Consider the following 20548-nt stretch of genomic DNA (forward strand, 5'->3'; position numbering starts at 1 on the left):
GGGAACCTTAATTTAGGTAATAACAACGTCTCCATATTGGCTCATCAGTTACCACACGTGCACTGCACTAACGCAAGATGTTAATAGGGAAAACTGGTGGTGGGTGGATGTGAAGAATACAAGGGAAACTGTGTTTTCTGCTCAGTTTTTTCTGTAAAACTGAAAATATGCTAAAAAATAAAATTATTAACTTGAACAACAACAGAAATAGCAGGTGAGTAAAACCACCCATCATGAGACCTGGGCGGCACTGGTGCCTGTGCAGGACGCAGCACGGGGAGGCAAGAGCGTGAACGAGGGACCAAGGACAGGAGGTTCCACGGCGGTGGCAGGTGATCCCTGGGCACGGCGGGCCCGCGTGACCCGGCAGCTCAAAGTGGAGGGCTCCCACCCACTCTGATGGGGGGTGAAGGCTGGGCCCCTGTGAAATCCCCACACTGTCCACCCGGGGACAAGAGAGACGAAGGAAGCCAAGGGCCAGATACACGTCGGGGAAGGGCACAGAGCCCGGGAATCGCACAAGTCTCAGAAACTGCCTCTCCACATTTTTTTTTAAATAAGACATGGAAACAACAGAAACAGAAACTCTGTGAGATTAGAAAAGTTACCCTGCCCCACACCTCCCTCTTAAATTTAAGGAAAAGGAATTTTGTCTAAAAATGAGTAACAGCAAAGTATCAAGGTCAAATCCCACATTAAGCTATAAAAATAAAAAAGAGGAGAATGACAGCCGCTACAGACAATGAAAGCACCAGAAAGATGCGGCCACAAAACTAGCTGCCCTTGTAGCTTGTTAATTAAGAAAATGACATATGATATAAAAGAACAACATAAATCAGAATTTTTAAATGTAGAAATTAGGTAAAAGAACTTGGGAAAGAATCAGAAATTAAAAAATAATTTCGCTAACGAAAACTGTACTGGGTTGAATGGTGCTCCCTTTTACCCCAAAGAAAACTATGTCTCTGCTAGCTCCCAGGATCTGTGACTGTGACCTCTTGCAGATGTAACTAAGTCTCTCAGGATGGGGAGATCACTCTGGATTATCTGGGCGGGCTCCCTGTGGAAATGGCAGGGAGAGCGAGGGGAGGGGAGCGTGAGGACGCAGGAAGGGGCTGGAGTGATGGGGCTTCACGCTAAGACAGGCCGCGGAGCGCCTGGAGCCGAGGGAAGGAGGCGGCGGCAGGGAGAGGACTGTCCTCCAGAGTCCTCAGAGGGAGCACAGCCCTGCTGACACCAGGCTTTCGGACTCTGGCTTCCAGGACTGTGAGAGAATCAGTGTGTGTTGGTTTTAAGTCACCCAGGCTGTGGCATCTGTACAACAGCCCCAGGACCCCTGTACAGCGCAGCCACACAAGAAGGGGCACAAGCCCGAATGAATGTAACAGGGAAAGGGCAGGTGAAAGCAGGACACTCAAGCCCAAAAGGAAAGGAACAGAGCAATAAAAAAAATTCCAAGGGAAGTGACAAACGCTTAGCACTCAGACAGACAGCAACTCCAACTACAGCTCATAATCTCCCCCAAAGGAATGATCATGAATGTAATGAAAAGATTCGTGTAATCACCGTCTTATTTTAACAGTTCCCAAAGGGAAACAACTTTCTTTCTCAAAATAGAACTTTAAAAAATCTCTAAATTGTTTAAGGAGTTTATTTTCCCAATTTGACCTTGGTTTTCTAAACAAGCTGGCACCTTAGAATAAGGCACATCCTATGAACTTGTGTCTATTGCCAGATTAACGGCGGTACATTAATACTGTCATGTCATAATGACGTTCTATTAAATTCTACCACTTAAAAAATGAAAAACGTTCATTAACAATGACATTAATCTTTGGACAAAGCGGCCTTTAACAGAACTTACTTTTATGTATCCTAACATTGGAAGAGCTTGGTTGGATAATCTCCTCGGCATGTCTACTTCGGGATTAACATGGTGTCGATCAGGACAGATCCTTTCGTTCCTGAAAAAAAAAGTAACAAGATTTTAAAATCAGAAAAAAACATTTTTTTGAACATAGCTTTTAAAGTATTCTTCAGGAAAATTAATCTATAATCAAAATCAGAGAATTTGTATTTCAAATGCTTTAAAGTTAAGTAACCATTTAAAATCCCTTAGATGACACTAACCACATGTGAGTACGTGGAAAGGGGTCCTAAAATTTGACACTGTGTAAACTTAAAGGACAAAGTTACTGCATTATTTCTCTAGACATTCTTAAATGCAGTATGTAAATGAACACAAAGGACTTCCCAAATAAAGATTTTGAATCAGAAACACATCACCATAACCCACAACTGAGGCCAATTAACCTCTAAACCAGGAGCCATTCTGTGACCCAAACTGAGAAACAGTTAAAGCTTCAGTTTTAAAGGTCCGTATTTTACTTAAAGGCATAGTGGAAATTGCTGCTGATAACCTATTTAATGTACCATAATTCAAAATAGTTAATGTCAACAGTTATCTTAAAATTAAGTTCAATCCAGTAGACATCTATCAGATATCCACCCAGTCCCAGAGGCACACCCATCAACTAGAGTGATTGTGTCGGGATCCCCGAGAAGGCGCATGACTGTTACAATATCCATGCCTCCCAAATTGATTCACAGAATCAATGCAGTTGTCATTAAAATTCCAGCAATGTTTTTGAAGAAACTGATAAGCCTATTTTAAAATGAATATGGAGATGCGGTAGATTCAAAATAGCCGAAACAATCACAAAGAAGAGCAGAGGTGGAGGACTTATGTACCACTTCCCAAGACTCACTACCCGCTACTGTACTTAAGAACGTGTAGTGCTGGTGAGAGAACAGACGAACAGACCAGTGTAACAGAGAGAGTCCACAAACGGACGTGTACTGTCATCTGGTTACGTCAAAGGCACCAACTCAGTTTGAACACAATGATGTTTTAAATACAGAATGCTGGAGCACAAGATTATTCATATAGAAAAAAGTAAACCTTGCCCCACATCAAACACTGTATACAAACATTAAGTCAAAATAGATTATATGTATAATCTAAATGTAAAATGCAAATGTAAAATGTAAATAGCTAAATGTAAAAGCTAACTCGATAAAGCTTCTAGAAGAAAATACAGAAGAATGTCTTCATGACCTGGAGATAGACAAGGATGCTTGGAAACAGCAACCATAAAACACGTCATCAAAATTAAAAACGTCTGTTCAGTGAAAGACTCTTAATAGAGTAAAAAGGCAAACCACGGGCTGGGAGAAGATATTCTCAACGCAGTTATATCTAGAATAGACAAATCACTCCTACAAACCAAGACACAACCCATTTTAAAAATGGGCAGAAGACCTGAACAGGCACTTCACAAAAAGAGGATGGTCAAGTGTCCCACGATCATATAAAAAGACATTCAGCATCATTAATCATCAGGGAAACACAAATGAAAACCACGACGGCTTACTCCCACACTGTCATGAATACTGAGTGTTGGTGAGGATACGGAGCCATTCAAACTCTCTCACGCACTACTGAGGGGTCGTGAAGTGGCCAACCACCTCGGCAAAGCTAAACACACGTCTAGCCCACGACCCGGCAATCCCATTCCAAAGTAAATACCCAAGAGAAATGGGTGCGTATTTCCACAAAAAGCCACGTACAAGAACCCACAGCAGCTTTGTACATAACACACCTCACAGGCCCATCAACAGGCGTGTGGATACACACCTTGTGACATACTCACACAATGGAATTCTGAGCCACAAGATAAATAAATAAAACACCAATATGTGCAACAACATAGATGAACGCCACAGACAGTAGGTTGAATGTACTGCAACTGCATTTATAGAAAGTTCAAAAACAAGCAAAATTAGTCCATGTTGATAGACATCATGAGGGTGGTTACTTCTGGAGGAAGGGAAAATTGGGAAGGGCAGGAGGGGTCTCTGAGGGGCTCCCGCAGAGCCCGGTGGAGGTTTACACGGCTGCATACGTATGGAACAAGCACCAAGCTGTCAATTTATCATCTGTGCATTTTCCTGTATGCTGTATTTCAATTAAAAAAAAAAGATGACTTGGGAGGGAGGGTACAGCTCAATGGTAGAGTGTGTGCTTAGAATGCACGAGGTCCTGGGAAACAAAAAGAAAGAAAGAGGGAGGGAGGGAAGGAAGGAGGGAGGAAGGAATAAATCTAGTTATCTCCCCCTCCAAAAAAAAAAAAAACACATTAAAAAGATTTTCAAAAGATGACTGGCTTACTTGCAAAAACCAAAAGCCTTAAGATACGGACAAAGAGGCCTTCTGGCTTTTTTATCTTCTTTGGCTTCCAGAATCCCCGCAGTAAACTCATACAGCTCTGAAGGGATCTTGGCATCTGCTCGCTCCAAGTAGTGCAGGACACCAACTGCGTGGCATGCGTTTCTCTCCGTCAGCAGCAAGACAGATTTGGTTTTTTTATCTCCCTGTTCTGCAGGAGAACCCTTAAAAACGGGGGTAAATAAAGGAAATGGATCATCCATCCCACTCTAAACAATGAAACTTTGTGGACTCTGAATTTGTCACGACATGGAAAATGACAATGGAATGTTAAAAGGTAGTAAAAATCAATCAAACCTGTTCCGTTAAACTCTGAAAATGATCGGACATGCAATACAGGCGTCCACCAAAAATTCTGGGCGAGGAAGGAAAGCTGAAGTGGATCACACAGGTGGCATCAGTGATGGCCAGAAGTGGTACACAGTCATCTGTTAAGGCTGGAGAAAAGGATTCCGACAATTTCCAACGGGGCTGGACTCTTACTTACTGCACGTGTTTTACAGAGCAATTCCAGGAGCCACATCTCAACACATTTCTTTATTGCATTTTGCTTGTTAGATGCAAAGAAACTTCTTTCCCATTTTTTTCTTTCACAAAATTCCAAAGCCCAATAGTTAAAATTCCAGAGAAAAGTGGTCGCCCTTTTTAACTTGAAAAAATGCCTCTATTACAAATTAAGGCTGTCCATGTAGTTTTCACTTATTTTACACATTTTGACTTTTATATTTCCAATATTAAGTCTAACAATCACTTAGGACAAGTTTCATCATAGGCATACATACATATGTGACAGTGGTCCTTAAGCTGGAACTCCAGGGAGCATGTCTACGCTAAGGGTTCTGCCTACTGCCCTGAGACCCGGCAGACACCTGGATCCACCTCAACGTCAGAATCTCAGTCGAGGTGAACTTTCACTTTGAAATTAACTTTACTAATAGATTCTCAATAAATCTGGGAAATGGTGAGAAATTTGGGGAGGGGATAAGTAAATGAAGACATTAATTCCTACTAGCTCAGCCTTCTCAAAATACAAGTAGAAATTAAGACACTTACCTAAAACAATGTGAGAGCCATAACTTAACTTCTTCTTCCACTGTTCTAAAACACTTTTAAAATTAAAAGCCATTTCTTTATGCATCTTCAAGCAAAATATCGAACTGCTCTCTACTACCTAAAGACGAAGCCAAAGAGGCTGGTTCACACTCCGGAACACATTGCTTGGAGACAATTTTCCATCAATACTTATCAATATAAACCATTTAAAATTATCTGTGAGGGTATTACCACTAACTCTCAGACTGAGGTGATTGCAAATTTAAATAAATGTATTTTCAAAATTCTATAGTTTCAACCTAAAAACTTGCTCCAGTGAAACAAACATTATTTTGCTAAAACCATTTTCCTTCCTTTTACAATAACGGGTACATACATATATGTACACATATATATGCCTGCATGTATGCACGCTTACCTACACAGGTGTCTGCAGGCATATGTACGTGTATACACCACATTTATGGCGCCACTGTCAAGAGTGGCTTTTCCAGTACACCTGCTAGTTTATTACTGCGGAAAGTTGGATGCACAACCGTGCCTTTTATTTTGTATCTGGCCTCGTTTCTCCGTGCTAGTATTAATTTATACACAATTAGATTAAATACACCTTTAACCAATTCATTTGGCTTTTCTGGCTACATGATGATCTATTTTAGTGTTACTGTCTCTATTTTCTTAAACAGAAGTACGGTACAGAAGATGTTGCCACTTCTTCATGAATCGACTTCTCTTAATGCTCCAGCAGGACAAGGTATAAAGCACTGTTCCCCTAGGGGACCGCTCTCCTGGATGCGGAGGCTGGCCCCACCCACCCACCTGGTCCCTCCTCTCAGCCAGGCCCCCTGCTGTCCCTTGTCACTGCCACCACTACTCTGTGCCACAGCCCGTTCTGATGGTTGCTGAACTCATAAAAGTTTATTTCCCTGTCAAATATTTAACTACCCTGGTAACTCTCTAATGATAAGATTCCACATAGTTTAAACAAACAATAAGAATGTTTAATGTGTGGAAGGGCTCACCTTACACACTACTTCTGTTTCAGCTACAGAACAGGTGAAGATCAAGGTCTTTTGTGCCTGACTTGGAATGAAATCAAGAGTTTGGAGCAAAGTAGAGGTTTTTTCGCATTCCAGGCAAAGGTGTACTACCTGGTAATAAAATGTAGTCACAGTGTGATTTTTTAAAAATGTTCAATGTGCCCCAGTTTTACTTTTCATAGGTAAGTCATAATTTTAATAGAAGATAAGGTACAGGAAACCGATATAAATACACAATTACGTTTCTGCGTATGAAATTAACACTATATCCTTTTAATATGAGGCCATGAACAAAGGTCACGGGCTCGTGTTCCTCAGCCCCCGCCGCCCATGCCCACGCCCACCACCTGCTGCACATCGCCGTAGAGGGCAGCCTCCTCCATGGCCGTGATCACGACGTAGGGGTCATTCATGAACTCTCTGATTAACTGCTCTGTATGTCGATCCCAGTGAACTCCAACTGCAACAATCTGATGTGGAGCAGATTCCCTTTCTTCAATGTCAATATTTTTTTTGAAGTTATCTAATATAGCAAACATCTGAAAAATTAGTACAATTAATTTCATTTTTATTTCAAAGGAGACTAGTAATCAGTTGGACAGAACATAAAAGGTAAAGAATGTATGGTTTCTGTTCTCAGAATGGGGAAGGAAGGCCTTTAAACATAAAGGCAAAGAAAAAAACTAAAAAGGAAGAAATGTTAAGTACAGACAAAATGAAAACAAACAACATCTGGGTAAGTATGTGTAACACAGATAACAAAGGATTAACATCCTTATCTAAAAACTTCTACAAACCAATGAGAAAAAGACGATCCCAGAGAAAGAAAATCAGCCAGGGAAATGAACGAACAGCTCACAAAGGAACGGGCACAAGCAGACAGTATGAGTTAATGCTCAGTTCAACAAAGTAATCAAGGAAACAGAGATTAAGCAAATCAGATGCCACGTTTAAATCCTAGCCTGGAAAAGAAAGCTGGACTAAGGTCCCCTACTACCAGGGGTGCTCAGAGGGTGGCCTGGCAGCCCATGGCTTAAGGGAGTGCCCATCGGTCTATGCTTTCAGAAAGGCCACTGCACAAGGCACTGGTTCCAGATTTTACTTTTGCAAATAAGAACTGAGACTTTCGAGGAGCTCAGAAGCTCTGCACAGGCCCACACGGTCAGTAAGCAACAAGGCTGGGACGTGAACCTGGGGCTATCACCGCTCCCAAATGAATGCTGTGGGCCATCATGTTACACTGCTTCCAACAAATGCCTTAGAAGAATTCATAGCCGTTGATCCATTGATCCCCTTCCTAGGAATTTATTCTAAGAAAAACATGTACAAAAAAGATGTGTTTCTTCAGACACACACATATACACACAAATGATGCTAAATGTCCAAATATAAGACAATTATAAAATAAATTATGCTATGCCCAAAGGATTCACTACTATGGCTGGTAACAATCGTGCTGGAGAACCATTAGTAGCAACACTCAAAATGCTATTTACTGAAAAATGCAAGTTGCAAACTAACACATAAAATAAGTTCCTGACATTATTAATTATATGTATCAACAGACACAAGAATTACAAAAAAAAATTCTAAAATAGTAACAGTGAAAATAAAACAAAATAGTAACAGTGTAAGATTATGGATGACGGGGGTTTTTCAAGTGGTGTTCTCGATTTCTCAAATTTTCTAAAATAAAAATGATTGCTTCCATAACCAGAAAAATATTAAGAATTTTAGAAAATCTTCCTAGGAAAAGAATTTTTGCTCTTCAAAGAGAACTTTAACGTTGGGAAGAAAATTCAGATAAATGTTCTTTCTTCTTAATTATAGAAGTTAAAGGGAAAAAATTTTCAGATTAACCGGCTTCTTCCCAACTCGACAAATTTCCTACTTCCTAAAAGCAGCGAAGATTTTAGTTATGCATATATCTGAGTGGTAACAACATCTCAGTGAATGCCATACTCACTTGCTCGTTGGCTTCAGAGAACAGTACTTCCACCTCATCCAAAACGAGGTGACAGAGTCTAAGGAATAACAAGCTTTGATACTGGAGAAGCCTCAGAAGGCTGTGGGGTGTAGTAATAATCACATCGCCTACATTTGAAAAGAAAAAGCAATTAACATTTTAGGTTTCCCACAGGTTTTCCTAACATTGCCTTTGCTAAGGTTCCGCAGACTTTCTAGAAATGCTTTCTAACGAAATAAAAACCTGTTTTTATTGCTTGGGTGGGTGAGACAGGAGGCCTGCCCGGGCTAACCCTGTCACTGTCTGATTGAACACCTGGGCTCCCACAAGACTTTCAGGTTCTGAAAGGCAGGGGGACAGTTTTAGTCAACATCTAACAAACAGAAGGTCTGTAAATGAATAAATAGTTGATAAACGAATAGACAGTTTTTTCAGTGAAACAGATGTGAGCCAAGACCAAAGCTTCACCACCCTCAGGGATCGGGACTTGGAAAGTGAGGTCTGGACTAGTGACGGCTGGCTGATCGCACATGGGCCCCGTGTCGGCGGCAGCTCCAGGCCTGCCTGAGCGGGGCCCACGGTGTCCTCCAGGGGAAACCAAACACCCTGGAGAGAGTGCTTACACCCTCTTGGAAGCTTCAGATTTTTGGCTTCGTCTTTGTGGAGTCCGACTGTCAGCAACATAGGATGCAGCGGCCTGGAGGATGTGCTGTAGTCTCCCAGTAATGCAAAAATAAACTGGGCCTTTTTCCAGCCGGGGCATACGATGACTGCCAGAGGCTGCAAAGACACAGAGATTCACGTAATTCTGGACAAAAGTTAGGAATCAAAGACAGTATATGCACAGCACGCATGAATATCTCCTCGCACGCAGGAAGCACCATGCACGTTTTTGCTAACATCACTGTCATACAGGTCAGGGAGGCTCAGCAGAATGGACATAAGCACGCTGGCTCGCATTTTGCTAGGACGAGTTTAACGACGCACAAGTATTAAGTCATTTAGTCCTTAGAGTTCCCTTATAGAGTGAGGCTGATTACCACCTCGTTTCACAGATGAGGAACCTAAAGCACAGAGAGGTGAAGTCAGTTGCTCAAGGCTGCACAGCTATGTATGGTATAGCAACAGGATTTACAGCCAGGTAATCTGGCTCCAGAGCACCTACTCCCAAGCACAAGGATGAACTAACAGCCTCCTAAAAGGGGACTTTAAAAAGGTTAACCTCTCTTCCTTAGGAGATGAGGGTTCCTACTGCACCACCTGAACCCTGCTCTCCACTATCCCACGCGTATCACCTGAAGGTGCACTGCCTGCCCAACACCTTCCTGGACACACGGCCTCAATTAACTCAAGACAAGAACGAGTCTCCTCTTTCTTTGATGCAGATCCAGGCAGCTACCAGCTTCAAGGGCTCACACCTAAATGCAGGTTGACTGCGGAGAATCAGAAAAAGCAAGATGGACACAAGGGGCAAAACCCAGACATCCCCTTCTGGCCCCGCCAGGGTTCTACCTCAGCACAAGCTGCGGCTCACCAGCAGCGTTCAGCTGCTAACTTACTGAGCAATAGAAATGAATCCATCATAACACAGCCGATGCAGATTTCCAGAGGGAACTCATTAAACTACATGGCATAATTAGAAAAATAAACCAGTATCTTTCCTAAAATGAAATTCTAAGTGTCTTTTAGTACTTCCATTTTTCACCTAATAACGAGTGGCAGAACTATCTGTATGTAGTGTATCTTTCGAGATAAGCCCGAGACAAGGGTCTCACACACGAGTTCACACGTGAGTTCACCTAGCAGCCGAAGCCCAGCAAAGCCAGACGTCACTCCCCCACCACCATTTGATCCTCACACCCGGTTTCTCTCCTTTCCATCATCCTTCTCAGCTATTTTCCAATTCTTACACGTGGGAAGAATAAAGCAGGATTATAAAACAGTGTGGGGTGCTGTGAAAATAATTTATAGAGGACAAGATGGCAAAAAACTGAAATTTGAATCCCATTTCTTGTCACACTCGTCAGCTTTTAAGAACTTTTACCAGTGACTTCTCATGAGCTTAACGCTCTCATCTATCAAACACTGAAAACAATACTGTGGCCTGACCATCTTAAAGGGCTGCCATGACAATTAGATGAATCCAATCAATGAAATAATTCTATAAACTGTATATTCATCCCCCAAAAGCCAGGATTCTCCTGTCCCAGCCGATGGCCCATAACTAGGGGCTCTCGACAAGAACCAGTGACTGTGTTAAGAGTTTCTCATAGGACAATTTCTGCCCTGCCAGTTTTAATGTAACGTATGCTTTACCAAAGGTTAGGTGTCAGATATAAAGTAAAAATGTAATCCATTTTATTGCAAAACAAAATTGTCTTCAACTTACTCCGTTTCTGCTTGGTAGTGACTTGTAGCAGGCCCCAGTTTGCAAAATTGTAAGCAATGGTGGAAGGTACAACAGAGGATCATTTCCACAATGAGAAACGACCACCACATCACAGCCACGTGCTATGGGAGGCCAAGAGTAAGACTCAGTGTGGCTGGGTCCCGGAAACTTATTCCTTTGAAGAGCCTACAAAACAGCAATCACAACCAAAACCACAATAAAGCACAGAAAACCAACAAACGCCTGCTCAGCGTTCACTTGACCCCAGTGATGAGTACACACTGCTCAATCTGGTATTTCCCAAGACCTAACTTAAGTCCCCCTGAATCTTTTCTAGCACCGGACTCCTGCTCAAAGGCTCTTGCTTTTCTGGGCTTCAAACTTAAAGGATCTAACAAGCAGCCTGTTGATGGACCAGGTGCTTAAAGCTCACCAGAGCAAGGATGCGGCTTCTCCTCTTTCTTCTGATAATCCGCTGATGCATCAGCTCCACTCATAAAGCTTTTTAAAAACCTGCCTTCGCTTGCTTATTTTTCTGTGTAATTTGTCACCGAAACCTCCCAAATGTTCCACAGAGGAGAGCTGTCCATCCTCACTAGCTTCAAAGGGCTGGAGCCGTCAGCACCGTTCTCTCTGGGGAGGCCCTGGACCCAGCTGCCATCCTGGGATCCTCCTTCATCACCCTTTTCTCTGCAACTTTCTCGGTTGACTTCCTTGGTTTGGTGGAGAACAAGTTTTGGCAGCTTCTTGACAAAAGGGTACAGAGGAAAAAAAAAAAAAAAAAACTGAGACTAGAGCATGTCTGAAAATGTTTCCGCTCTACCCTCACACGTCACTGATGGTCTGAGTTTAGACCTCTATGTTGAAAATAACTTATCACCAGAATTTCGGAGCCAGGGTTTCTCTGAAAAACTGTGGAGAAGCTTGAAGTCATTCTGATTCCTGACCCTGCTGCGGGACCAGTTTCTTCTTCCTGGAAGCTTTCATGCTCCCAGAATCCCAAGTTTTAGATGCTTCACAGCAACACGTCTATTCGCTCGTGCTCCTTCCTCCGTTGTGCTGGATCTGCGGTCGGCAAACTTCTAATTTTACAAAGTCATATCCACTAAGTCTAGGAAGTGTTCATGCGTTATTCTTCTCAGAATTTTCTGCCCTCTTTCGTTGTTCTTTCTGGAAATCCCATTGAGACGTGAGACCTCAAACTGACCCTCAAATTCTCCCCCCCACCCCATTTCCATCTCTTTGTCTTTTTGTTCTACTTTCTGATAGTTAGCTTCTATCTTACCTCTCACATCTTATGTTTTTTTATTCCTATAGCATTTTGAATTTCTAACAACCCTTTTTCTGGCTGTTCCTTTTTTACAGGACCTTGTTATTATTGCTAAATCCACGCAGTATCTTCTCTTATCTCTGAGGATATTTGTTTTCTTTTGCTCCTTACATTGTTTCTTTCAGAGTTTGTTCTGGTCTTTGCTTTGTTTTGTTTTTAAGGGGAAGGTTTTCTTCCAGTGTGCAACAATCCCAGATGTCTGTTCACATTGAGGAGGACCCTAAAAAGCGGTCTAGATCTGCAGGCAGAGCAAAGCTCGCCACCACGTGGGAGTCACATCACTGCAGGAAAACAGGCGGCAAGCAGGCATTTTTATTTGCTGGGAGGATTCAAAACAGCATCACCTGAACGTCATCCTCCAGGGCCATTCAGTTTCTCCGAACAGAGCCCCCAGCCCCCCTTCTGAGAACCTGGCTGTGGATGTGCAGGAAGCAGGCTGAACAAGTTCACGCCCTTCCGCACATCACTCCTCCCTCAATGTGGTCAGCCATCTCGGATGCCTGTTTCCATCTTCTAAGAGCCTGCAGGAATTTCCTGTCCACTAAAGACTTTGCGCTCATTCTATTCATCCTTGTGGTTTTATTTTCCTTTATTAAAAAAAAATACTTGTTTTTATATCAAGAGGGAAGTAGATCTAAGTGAAACCACAGGGCTATAATAAAGCAATTTTGAAAAGAATGCTAAGTACACTCTAACTGCCCTGACAATTTTCTGTTCTTTCTAAGCCCCCTTCCAGAGGCACACCAGAAAACCCATTGCAGAAAAGCACTTAGGTTTCTCTGCAAAAGAATTACACACTTATATAAGAGGTTAACCTGGACTTACGAATAAATGAGGAATTAACACAAGCTTAAAAGAGAACTCCAAAAGCAAAGAAATTATACAAATGTAACGTCGGAACCGTTTATTAAAATCTTTCTACGTTAAGACAGGTCAGCACTCCTCCACGAGTCTGGTCTGAGCACCTTCACCTTTCTCAGGTCTGCAGAGAGTGGCGCCGTGTCAATGGATAAGCAGGGCTGGATCTTGTTCCGCAGCACCACCAAGGGCTGCCGGGAGCCCGACTTCAGCTTCTGCAACTAAGATCGCAGGCGTTAGACACCTCTGCCCTGCGGTGTTAGCACAGCACACCAAGAGCGATATGGAGGTTTGATACAAGAAGATACAAGAGCTTGATTCCAATGTAAAAACCTAGGTTTATATGATTATCAAAGAAACCACCAAAGCTACCAAAATGAAAGCAAGAGCATCCATCACCCAAACAGAAGAAGGGCCACGTCTCTAAAGCCATTAATTCACTAGATAATTTCCAGAAGGATGGCATCAGGAAAAGTCCTCCACGTAAGAAATTTCTCATCTAGTGGGAGGAAGATGAGGGGTTTAAAGAGTAAACAGTTTTCTCTCTTTTTTGGGGGGAGGGGGAGCTACAATACCTGCTGCAGATCAGAGATTCCATCAGCTCTCAAAGGATCAGGATTTAGAAACTGCAATAATCTGTAAAATAGTTAAAAGGGTAATTTGACTTTTGAAAAAAAAAAAAACGGTTCATTTTAGTTCTTCCTTGACAGAGGCAAAATGAACTATCTATCCCAAGACATGGCTGCGACATTACTGCTCGATCTGTTTGGCCTTGTCTATTGCAGCACAAGGACCGTGGTGGTCTTGCCAGTCCCGTGCTGCCCCTTCCCCCTCTGAGCCCGAGCTGTGGACAGAGCATCACCAATCCCAGGACCACCTTCTCTGGACAAGGAGAAAGGCTGCATGATCACGAGGTCATCTCACGTTTCTTCAAACAAACCCATTGTCTCCTTCCTTTTCTGCTGTTTAATTCTGAACACCTTCCAGGTTTCCTGGAACCCACAGAATGATACAGCAACTGATGTCGCTTAATCAGGGAGTTCTAAGTCAAGGGTATTTAGCTGAAAGAAATGAGCTGCATGGATAATGCAAGGTCTTTTACTCCTAGGAAAATAACCTCTTGTAGTACCACAACTTTCAGGTACTAGGGGGACAGATGCCCAGGGAGGAGGATGTCAACTCTGGTGCATTAACAGCCACTCCAAGACCCATAGGCTCCATGGCAGCATTCAGAGCCCTCAGCCCTGGATATGGTGAGGAGCTCCTGCTCGGGGAGAGGATGGCACAGGGCCACAGAGTGGCTGCAAGGTTAATACCACCTCCCCAGTCATCCCAGGCCAGCTGGTGGATACAGCAGGCCTAAACCACTTATGAACTGTCTTAAACACACTGTCACTCTGTGGCTTCTGAGCAGCCGTAGTTACTTGGAATGTAAGAGTGTTTTTAGGTTGGAAGGGAAAGAAATCATAAAAACTGGTATGAAAATATTTTGTGTATTAAACAAGTATAAATTGAAGTTATCATCCTATTATTAATAACCTGTAAGTGAATACTTTGTGAATCTGGCAGGACAAAACCAAACCAAACCCCCCCACTTCCACACTGCAAATAATTAAATAGTTTCTCCAGCAGGAGGCAGACCTATTTAACATCGGAAACTGGGAAGCAAGCTAGCACCAGCCCATATAAAACCAACAGCCTCAAAAGATCAACTGTATCTAATTTGTTTCATAAAACTGCTCAGGCTACCAAGAGAAGCGGGAGGGGGAGGATGACTGTTTACAGCGGAACAAAGCTTCAAACAGGAAAATCAGTGAATGGAAAAGAAGAAGCTTCAAAGCCTACAGAAGACACTGTGTATGAATATATTTACTTACTTTATGGGAATGCAGGTTTGAAATTAATAATAAAGTCATACATAAATTCTTCCTGCTTATAATTTTATTACAATTATTTCAATAGAACATTTAGGCCAAGAAAAACCCCATACTTCACACAGCCATTCTTCTCATTGTGCTCCCTCTTCTCAGCCAGCCTCAGCGGCTTTGCAGGTGGCTTCTGATAGGAAGCACTAGAAAGAAATCAAAAACCACTTATTAAAGCCTTTAGAGCCCATTCACCCCAATCCTGAAAATATGTTTACTTTCTGGGAGAAAATTTAAGAAGTACCACTGAGGAACAAGTTGATTAACTGAAGCACATTTTGCGAGAAGTGAAGCGGAGCCCGAGTACGAAAACCGTTCTGCAGGTCCTGGTGCTGCCAAGAGGAAACAAGCCCACTACAGCCTCCCTCTACGAGCAACGCAGGACGAGGAACAAAACTACAGGGAGAGAAGTCAAAGCACGAAAGACCAGAACCGTGGAGCGTTTCCTGGCTGCCACTGTCTTCTATTCCTCGGTGTTCACCTGAGGGTGGCCCGAGTCGCAAATCTGTGTAGCGAATGTAGACTTCAAAACCCCACAGTCGCCGCCCTCAGTATCTGCAGGGGATTGGTTCCAGGAGCCCCTCGGGTACCAAAATCCGAGGATGCTCCAGTCCTTTGGTAACACAAAAGAACAGCTCTGACTCCGTATTAGATCTGTTCCTTTGGCTTTAACCCTGTGCCCTGTTTTCTAGGCTTAGTCTTGCTAGCTCTGCACCTTTTGTAAAAAGAACATTGCCTTTAGCCTGAAATATACAGGAGAGCCTATTCTCAAGGCTCTGACCATTAAGGATGTTAACACTTTTGTGCTTATATAAAGATAACAAGTTGCAGAATGGAAAATAACATTTGTTTTCTTGGAGGTTTACAGGGACACCACGATCTGACCCTCGTGGACAGCTGCAAGAACAAAGAACTCCAAGAACAAAGAATTCCTACACCAAGAAGTCTGCAACAACCAAGCACACCCCCACCCCCTTTTTAGTATAAAAGGAACCTGAATTCTGACTTGAGTAGGATGGTTCTCCAAGACAGCAGTTGGCCATCCTCTCAGTCCACTGGCTTTCCGAGTAAAGTCATTATTCCTTGCCCCAACACCTCGTCTCCCGATTTACTGGCCTGCTGTACGGCGAGCGAGTAAGTTTGGACTCCGTAACACTTTGTAAGATGGTGCAGTACAGTCGGCCCTCTGTACCCGAGGGATCTGTGTCAGTGTGGATGCGTAGCCAGCGGACAGGGAGAGCTGACTGTATTTCAAGCCAGAGAACCAGGAAGAGAAGCCTTAGACCAGGGTGTAAGAAATTCTACTTTCCTCTTTCTGTCTCCTGGCCCTGCCCCCCAAGACCAGCTCTGAACTCGAGAGAAAACCTCTCCCTCCCTCTAGGGGAAGCAGGTAATGGGGACTGTATGAGAAAAATGTCCATCTTCTTCTCTGATTTCTCTGGCTGTTTTGCTCCACAAGCAGCCCCAATCACACAGAACTGCATGGCAGCTTCTCCACAAGAAACCACCTATCTGATCAGAGGAACAAGGAGAGGGAGCATCTAGAAAATGGTGAATGTGGGGAATATCAAGGGGGGAAAAAACAGCTGGAGGGGAGGGGGACCCTCTATTTCTGTTTATGACCCAACATAAACCCCTAAACCCCCTGGGGCTCAACCCAAGTCGAGCACGTGCAGGACAGACCTGAAGCAGCGTACCGAAGATGGGGAAACGGCACTGCAATCACCACCCACAGCAGGGGAGACCGAACTTGAGGTCTGAACCTTCAGGGGGTGATGACCTCCTGCTAAAACTAACAGCAAAAACAACAGAAGCAGCGCTCTCCAGAGGATTCTAACAGAAACAAGAGTCGCACACCATAATATTCAAAACATTCAGAATACAATCCAGAAGTACTTGTTCATACAAAGAACCAGAAAAACTAGATGGACTGTAGAGGGAAAAGGCAATGGACAGGTGCCAACCCCGAGATGGCTGTGAAGTGGGGATTATCCAACACCGTGAAGTAGGCATTATAACCATGCTCCGTAAGACAAGGGAAGGTGAGCACTGCTGAATGGAGCAATGAAAGCTCTCAACAAAGGAATATTAAAAAAACACATGAAAATTTCAGAACTGAAAAATAAATAAGAAATTCACTAGATGGGCTCAACAGCAGAACAGAGATGACAGAAGAGACAGATTAAAGATAAATTAGAATTATTAATCTGCAGAATAGCAAGAAAAAAAGAGGTGAAAAAGTGAACAGAACCTCAGGGACATTTGTCTCATCGGAGTCTCAAAAGGAAAGGAGAAAGAGAGGGATGCAGAAAAAATATTTGCAGAAAGACAGCTAAATGTCACGTACCAAATGTGATGAAAGACAGAAACCTACAAATGAAGAACTCCAAAGAACCCCAAGCATAAGAAACATGAGAGAACCTACAGCAAGGCATATGATATTTATGTTGCTCAAACCAGCAATAAAGAGAAATTCCTGAAAGCAGAGGAAAAAGCCATGTTGCAAACAGAGGAACAAAGCAAAAAGACAATGACAGATGTGGCACTGGGAGCAACATGAGCAGGCAACGGTGGACTGACATCTTTAAAACACAAGGGAAAAAGAACTTTCAACCTAGAATTCCATACCTGGCAAAGTTTTTTTTTTTTTAAATGAAGCTAAAATAATTTTTCAGACATACAAAAGCTGAAAGAATCACCAGCAGACCCACATACAAGAAACAGTAAATGAAGTCCTGCAGGTAGAAGGCAAATGATACCAGATGGAAATATGGATCTACACAGAAAGTGAAAGCATTGATGGTAATAACTACATAGGTAAAAATATAAGGTATCTTTTCCTGTTATTTATTTAAGTCCCTCTAAAAGAAAGCCAACTGTTTAAATACAAATGATAATAGAGTCCCGCATTTATAACAAATGTATAAATAAAATGTATGACAACACTAGCATAAGGTCCTGGAGGGGAAAAACAGAAGCATCCTAATTTTAAGGTCTTACACTGCACGTGAAGTATGAAATAGTACACCCTTTCTGTGGTTTCGTTAATATCACTGACATGTCTTGATGAGGACAGGGTTACAGTCAAAGTCTTTGGTGCTCATCTTCAAGCATGTAACAAATGATTCTCTGCTTTTTACTAACTTGTACTGCCAGCTGACCCACATTTACCTGTTCTTTACATCAAGACAACTTCATGGGACCTTACAGAAACAGCTTTGTCCGACAACATCACCGGAAGACTCTAGAACCACTACCAGCTTTTGGTCAACATGTGCTACTTAGCCAGTTGTCACAATATTTTTCTTTTAAATTAATATACGTTAAATCAAAACTCCCAGGGCCACTCTTTTTTTGAAACTGAATATTTTCCTGTCATCAATCTTACAGAACACGCTGTAAGACAATGTATTACGCTGACTTTTCACATCATACCTTGCTGCTGGTGTATCTGGATCAGCATATATGGTTATGCCTCTTTTTGACGGCCAGTACACTGAAGATTTCACATACTGTAAAAAAAAAAATTGCAGAAAGCATATGCATGCTAACAAGATACATATTCTTGAGGAATCGAAATTCCATTAGAGTTAGTCTCACAGACAACCATCCCAGATAATGTTCCGGCAACACGGATACAGAGAGACAAAGAACTGGGTGATCATGCCACTGCTGTAACCACTGGGTTGTGTCTGTCCAAATAACAGGCAGCCGGCATTTCAGATAACCAGTATTTAAAACGTCCTCCAATTACTTTTACCTGTCTTGTCGAAGGGACTGGAGGAACAGGTTAAAACTTGAACTATCAGAGTGTCCCATAATCTCCGATTTTTACACCCTTGTTAAAATGCAAATATATACCCAATTGTGTGGAGAGGCCAGCAGGCCAAGAACAAAGTCTTGACAAGAGGGGAGCTGGAGTTACTCTGTTATTCTGAAAGCGATTTAACGAGCAAACTTATATTTTCGTGAATGAAATCATCGTAGCCATATGGTTCCTAGTAGATTTTAAAGGAGAATATTCTAAAATGAACATTATATGAACTTTATATTTAATGAACATTTACAAATACAACCTTATTTACATCTTTTAAAGAGATGCACTGCTGGTTCTTTTCAGGTGTTTTTTTAGGTGAACTCAGTGAATCCGCATTACATTTTATAGTTTTACCTGCAAAATAAAAAAAGTAATAAAAACTATCTTAGAAAACATTATTAACTAGAAAATAGGACAAAGAGGATTATATGAAAAAAGTACTACCATAAAAATTTTTTTAAATCTCAAACTCCCAATTCACCATAAAATCTTAATACATAAAATTAGGGAATAGGGCTTTGTATTAAACTTTACTTGAGGTGATTAAATTTTAAAATCTTATTTCAACCCTCATTATTTAAAAAAGTTGAAAAAAATTCCTTTACTGGCTTAGTAAGAATTAAACATAATTCCCAGTTTGGCAGACTCTACTTTTCAACACCCACGCTCTTCTTACAATGTGACTTTCACACGTCTCCCACTGAGAGATCGGCTCATATTCCGTTCTCAGAAACCTGGATGGAGTTATAAACAAAGAAGTGGTGCTCTGTGACTTCTAAAGCTAGACTGCAAAAACATCATATATTTATGACCTGCTCTCTTTGATGCTCACTCCTGAAACCCAGCCAGCACGCTGTGAGGAAGCCCAGGCAACCACAGGGAAAGGCACAGGTGTTTCAGATGACAGCCCCACCTGAAGTTCCAGACAAAGCCAGCATCAACTGCCAGACATGACCATCCTACAGGCTTAAATCTGACTTTTGAAAAGTGACAAGTTTTTTTAGTGAATAACATGGATAATCAAGCTGGGTAGTTACACTTGGATAAAAATTGAGGTATGACCTCAAAGAAAAGAACAACAAAAAAAGCTCAGTCCAGCTATCATTTATTAGGGAACAACATAGGCAATCCTGGAAAGGTGCTCCCTGTAAGTCTCAATTAAAGAAACACAAATTGAAATGACGGGGAATACTTTTCACCTATTAAATCACTGAAATAAATAGCTGAAGCTGCAAATGTATGATGATATTGTAAACTGGTCTAATCCTTCTTTACAGTAGTTTGGAGCCTAAGTAATTTGCACCTGTGTGACCTGGGGTCTGGAATTATGTCATCTCTTCAGGGGAGGACCTTACAGCCAAAAATACAAACCCTCATCTGGAGCCAGGAGTGCAGGCAGTAGATGAAATTCACCAACGGAAAATGTCCATACAACACGAGCTTTCAAACAGTATCTCAAGTAGTTCAGCGCAGTTGTAAATGTTTTTATTTAAAAAAAAAAAAACAACCCACAAAGGTTTGTGAAGGGGCGGAGATTCACATTTGTGGATATGGAGATAAAAACAGGAGTCTGAAAAGAAGCCTAAAATAAAACCATTTAAAATACCCAAGAGATAAAGAAGGAATAGTATTCATGAAACAAAACAGGTAAATATGAAAAGAAAGGCAGACATAAATAAAAAGAACCAACGAGAACACTAAGCAGTAAGAAACAGCCACCATCAAATTGAAAACTCAAAAGATGAGGTAGTATTGGGCTAGAAGCAAAGAGGAAAATGGCAGTGTAACGAGTTAAAGTAAAGAAAACCTCTCAGAAATCAACTTAGAGAAATAAAAAGAAAATGCAAAAAAGCAGCTAAAAAAAATGGGTGATAGGTAACGA

At 42.0% G+C, this 20548-nt stretch overlaps 1 protein-coding gene across 1 annotated transcript in view; it reads right to left on the reverse strand.

Moving 5' to 3' along the window:
* Positions 1 to 20548, reverse strand: part of TDRD12 (tudor domain containing 12) — a 70395-nt gene that overhangs the window by 15098 nt on the left and 34749 nt on the right. The window contains exons 10-23 of the mRNA XM_032486205.1: positions 18926 to 19020; positions 18285 to 18361; positions 14915 to 14995; positions 13500 to 13560; positions 13038 to 13145; positions 10737 to 10922; positions 8971 to 9127; positions 8348 to 8475; positions 6729 to 6920; positions 6364 to 6492; positions 5342 to 5459; positions 4586 to 4725; positions 4232 to 4452; positions 1865 to 1964 (exon numbers count right to left, since the gene is read on the reverse strand). Of these exons, the coding sequence (XP_032342096.1) occupies positions 1865 to 1964; positions 4232 to 4452; positions 4586 to 4725; positions 5342 to 5459; positions 6364 to 6492; positions 6729 to 6920; positions 8348 to 8475; positions 8971 to 9127; positions 10737 to 10922; positions 13038 to 13145; positions 13500 to 13560; positions 14915 to 14995; positions 18285 to 18361; positions 18926 to 19020 (1793 nt within the window). The remainder of the gene's footprint in view (positions 1 to 1864; positions 1965 to 4231; positions 4453 to 4585; positions 4726 to 5341; positions 5460 to 6363; positions 6493 to 6728; positions 6921 to 8347; positions 8476 to 8970; positions 9128 to 10736; positions 10923 to 13037; positions 13146 to 13499; positions 13561 to 14914; positions 14996 to 18284; positions 18362 to 18925; positions 19021 to 20548) is intronic.

This window comes from Camelus ferus, chromosome 9 (assembly GCF_009834535.1).
Source record: "Camelus ferus isolate YT-003-E chromosome 9, BCGSAC_Cfer_1.0, whole genome shotgun sequence".
Taxonomy (NCBI): domain Eukaryota; kingdom Metazoa; phylum Chordata; class Mammalia; order Artiodactyla; family Camelidae; genus Camelus; species Camelus ferus.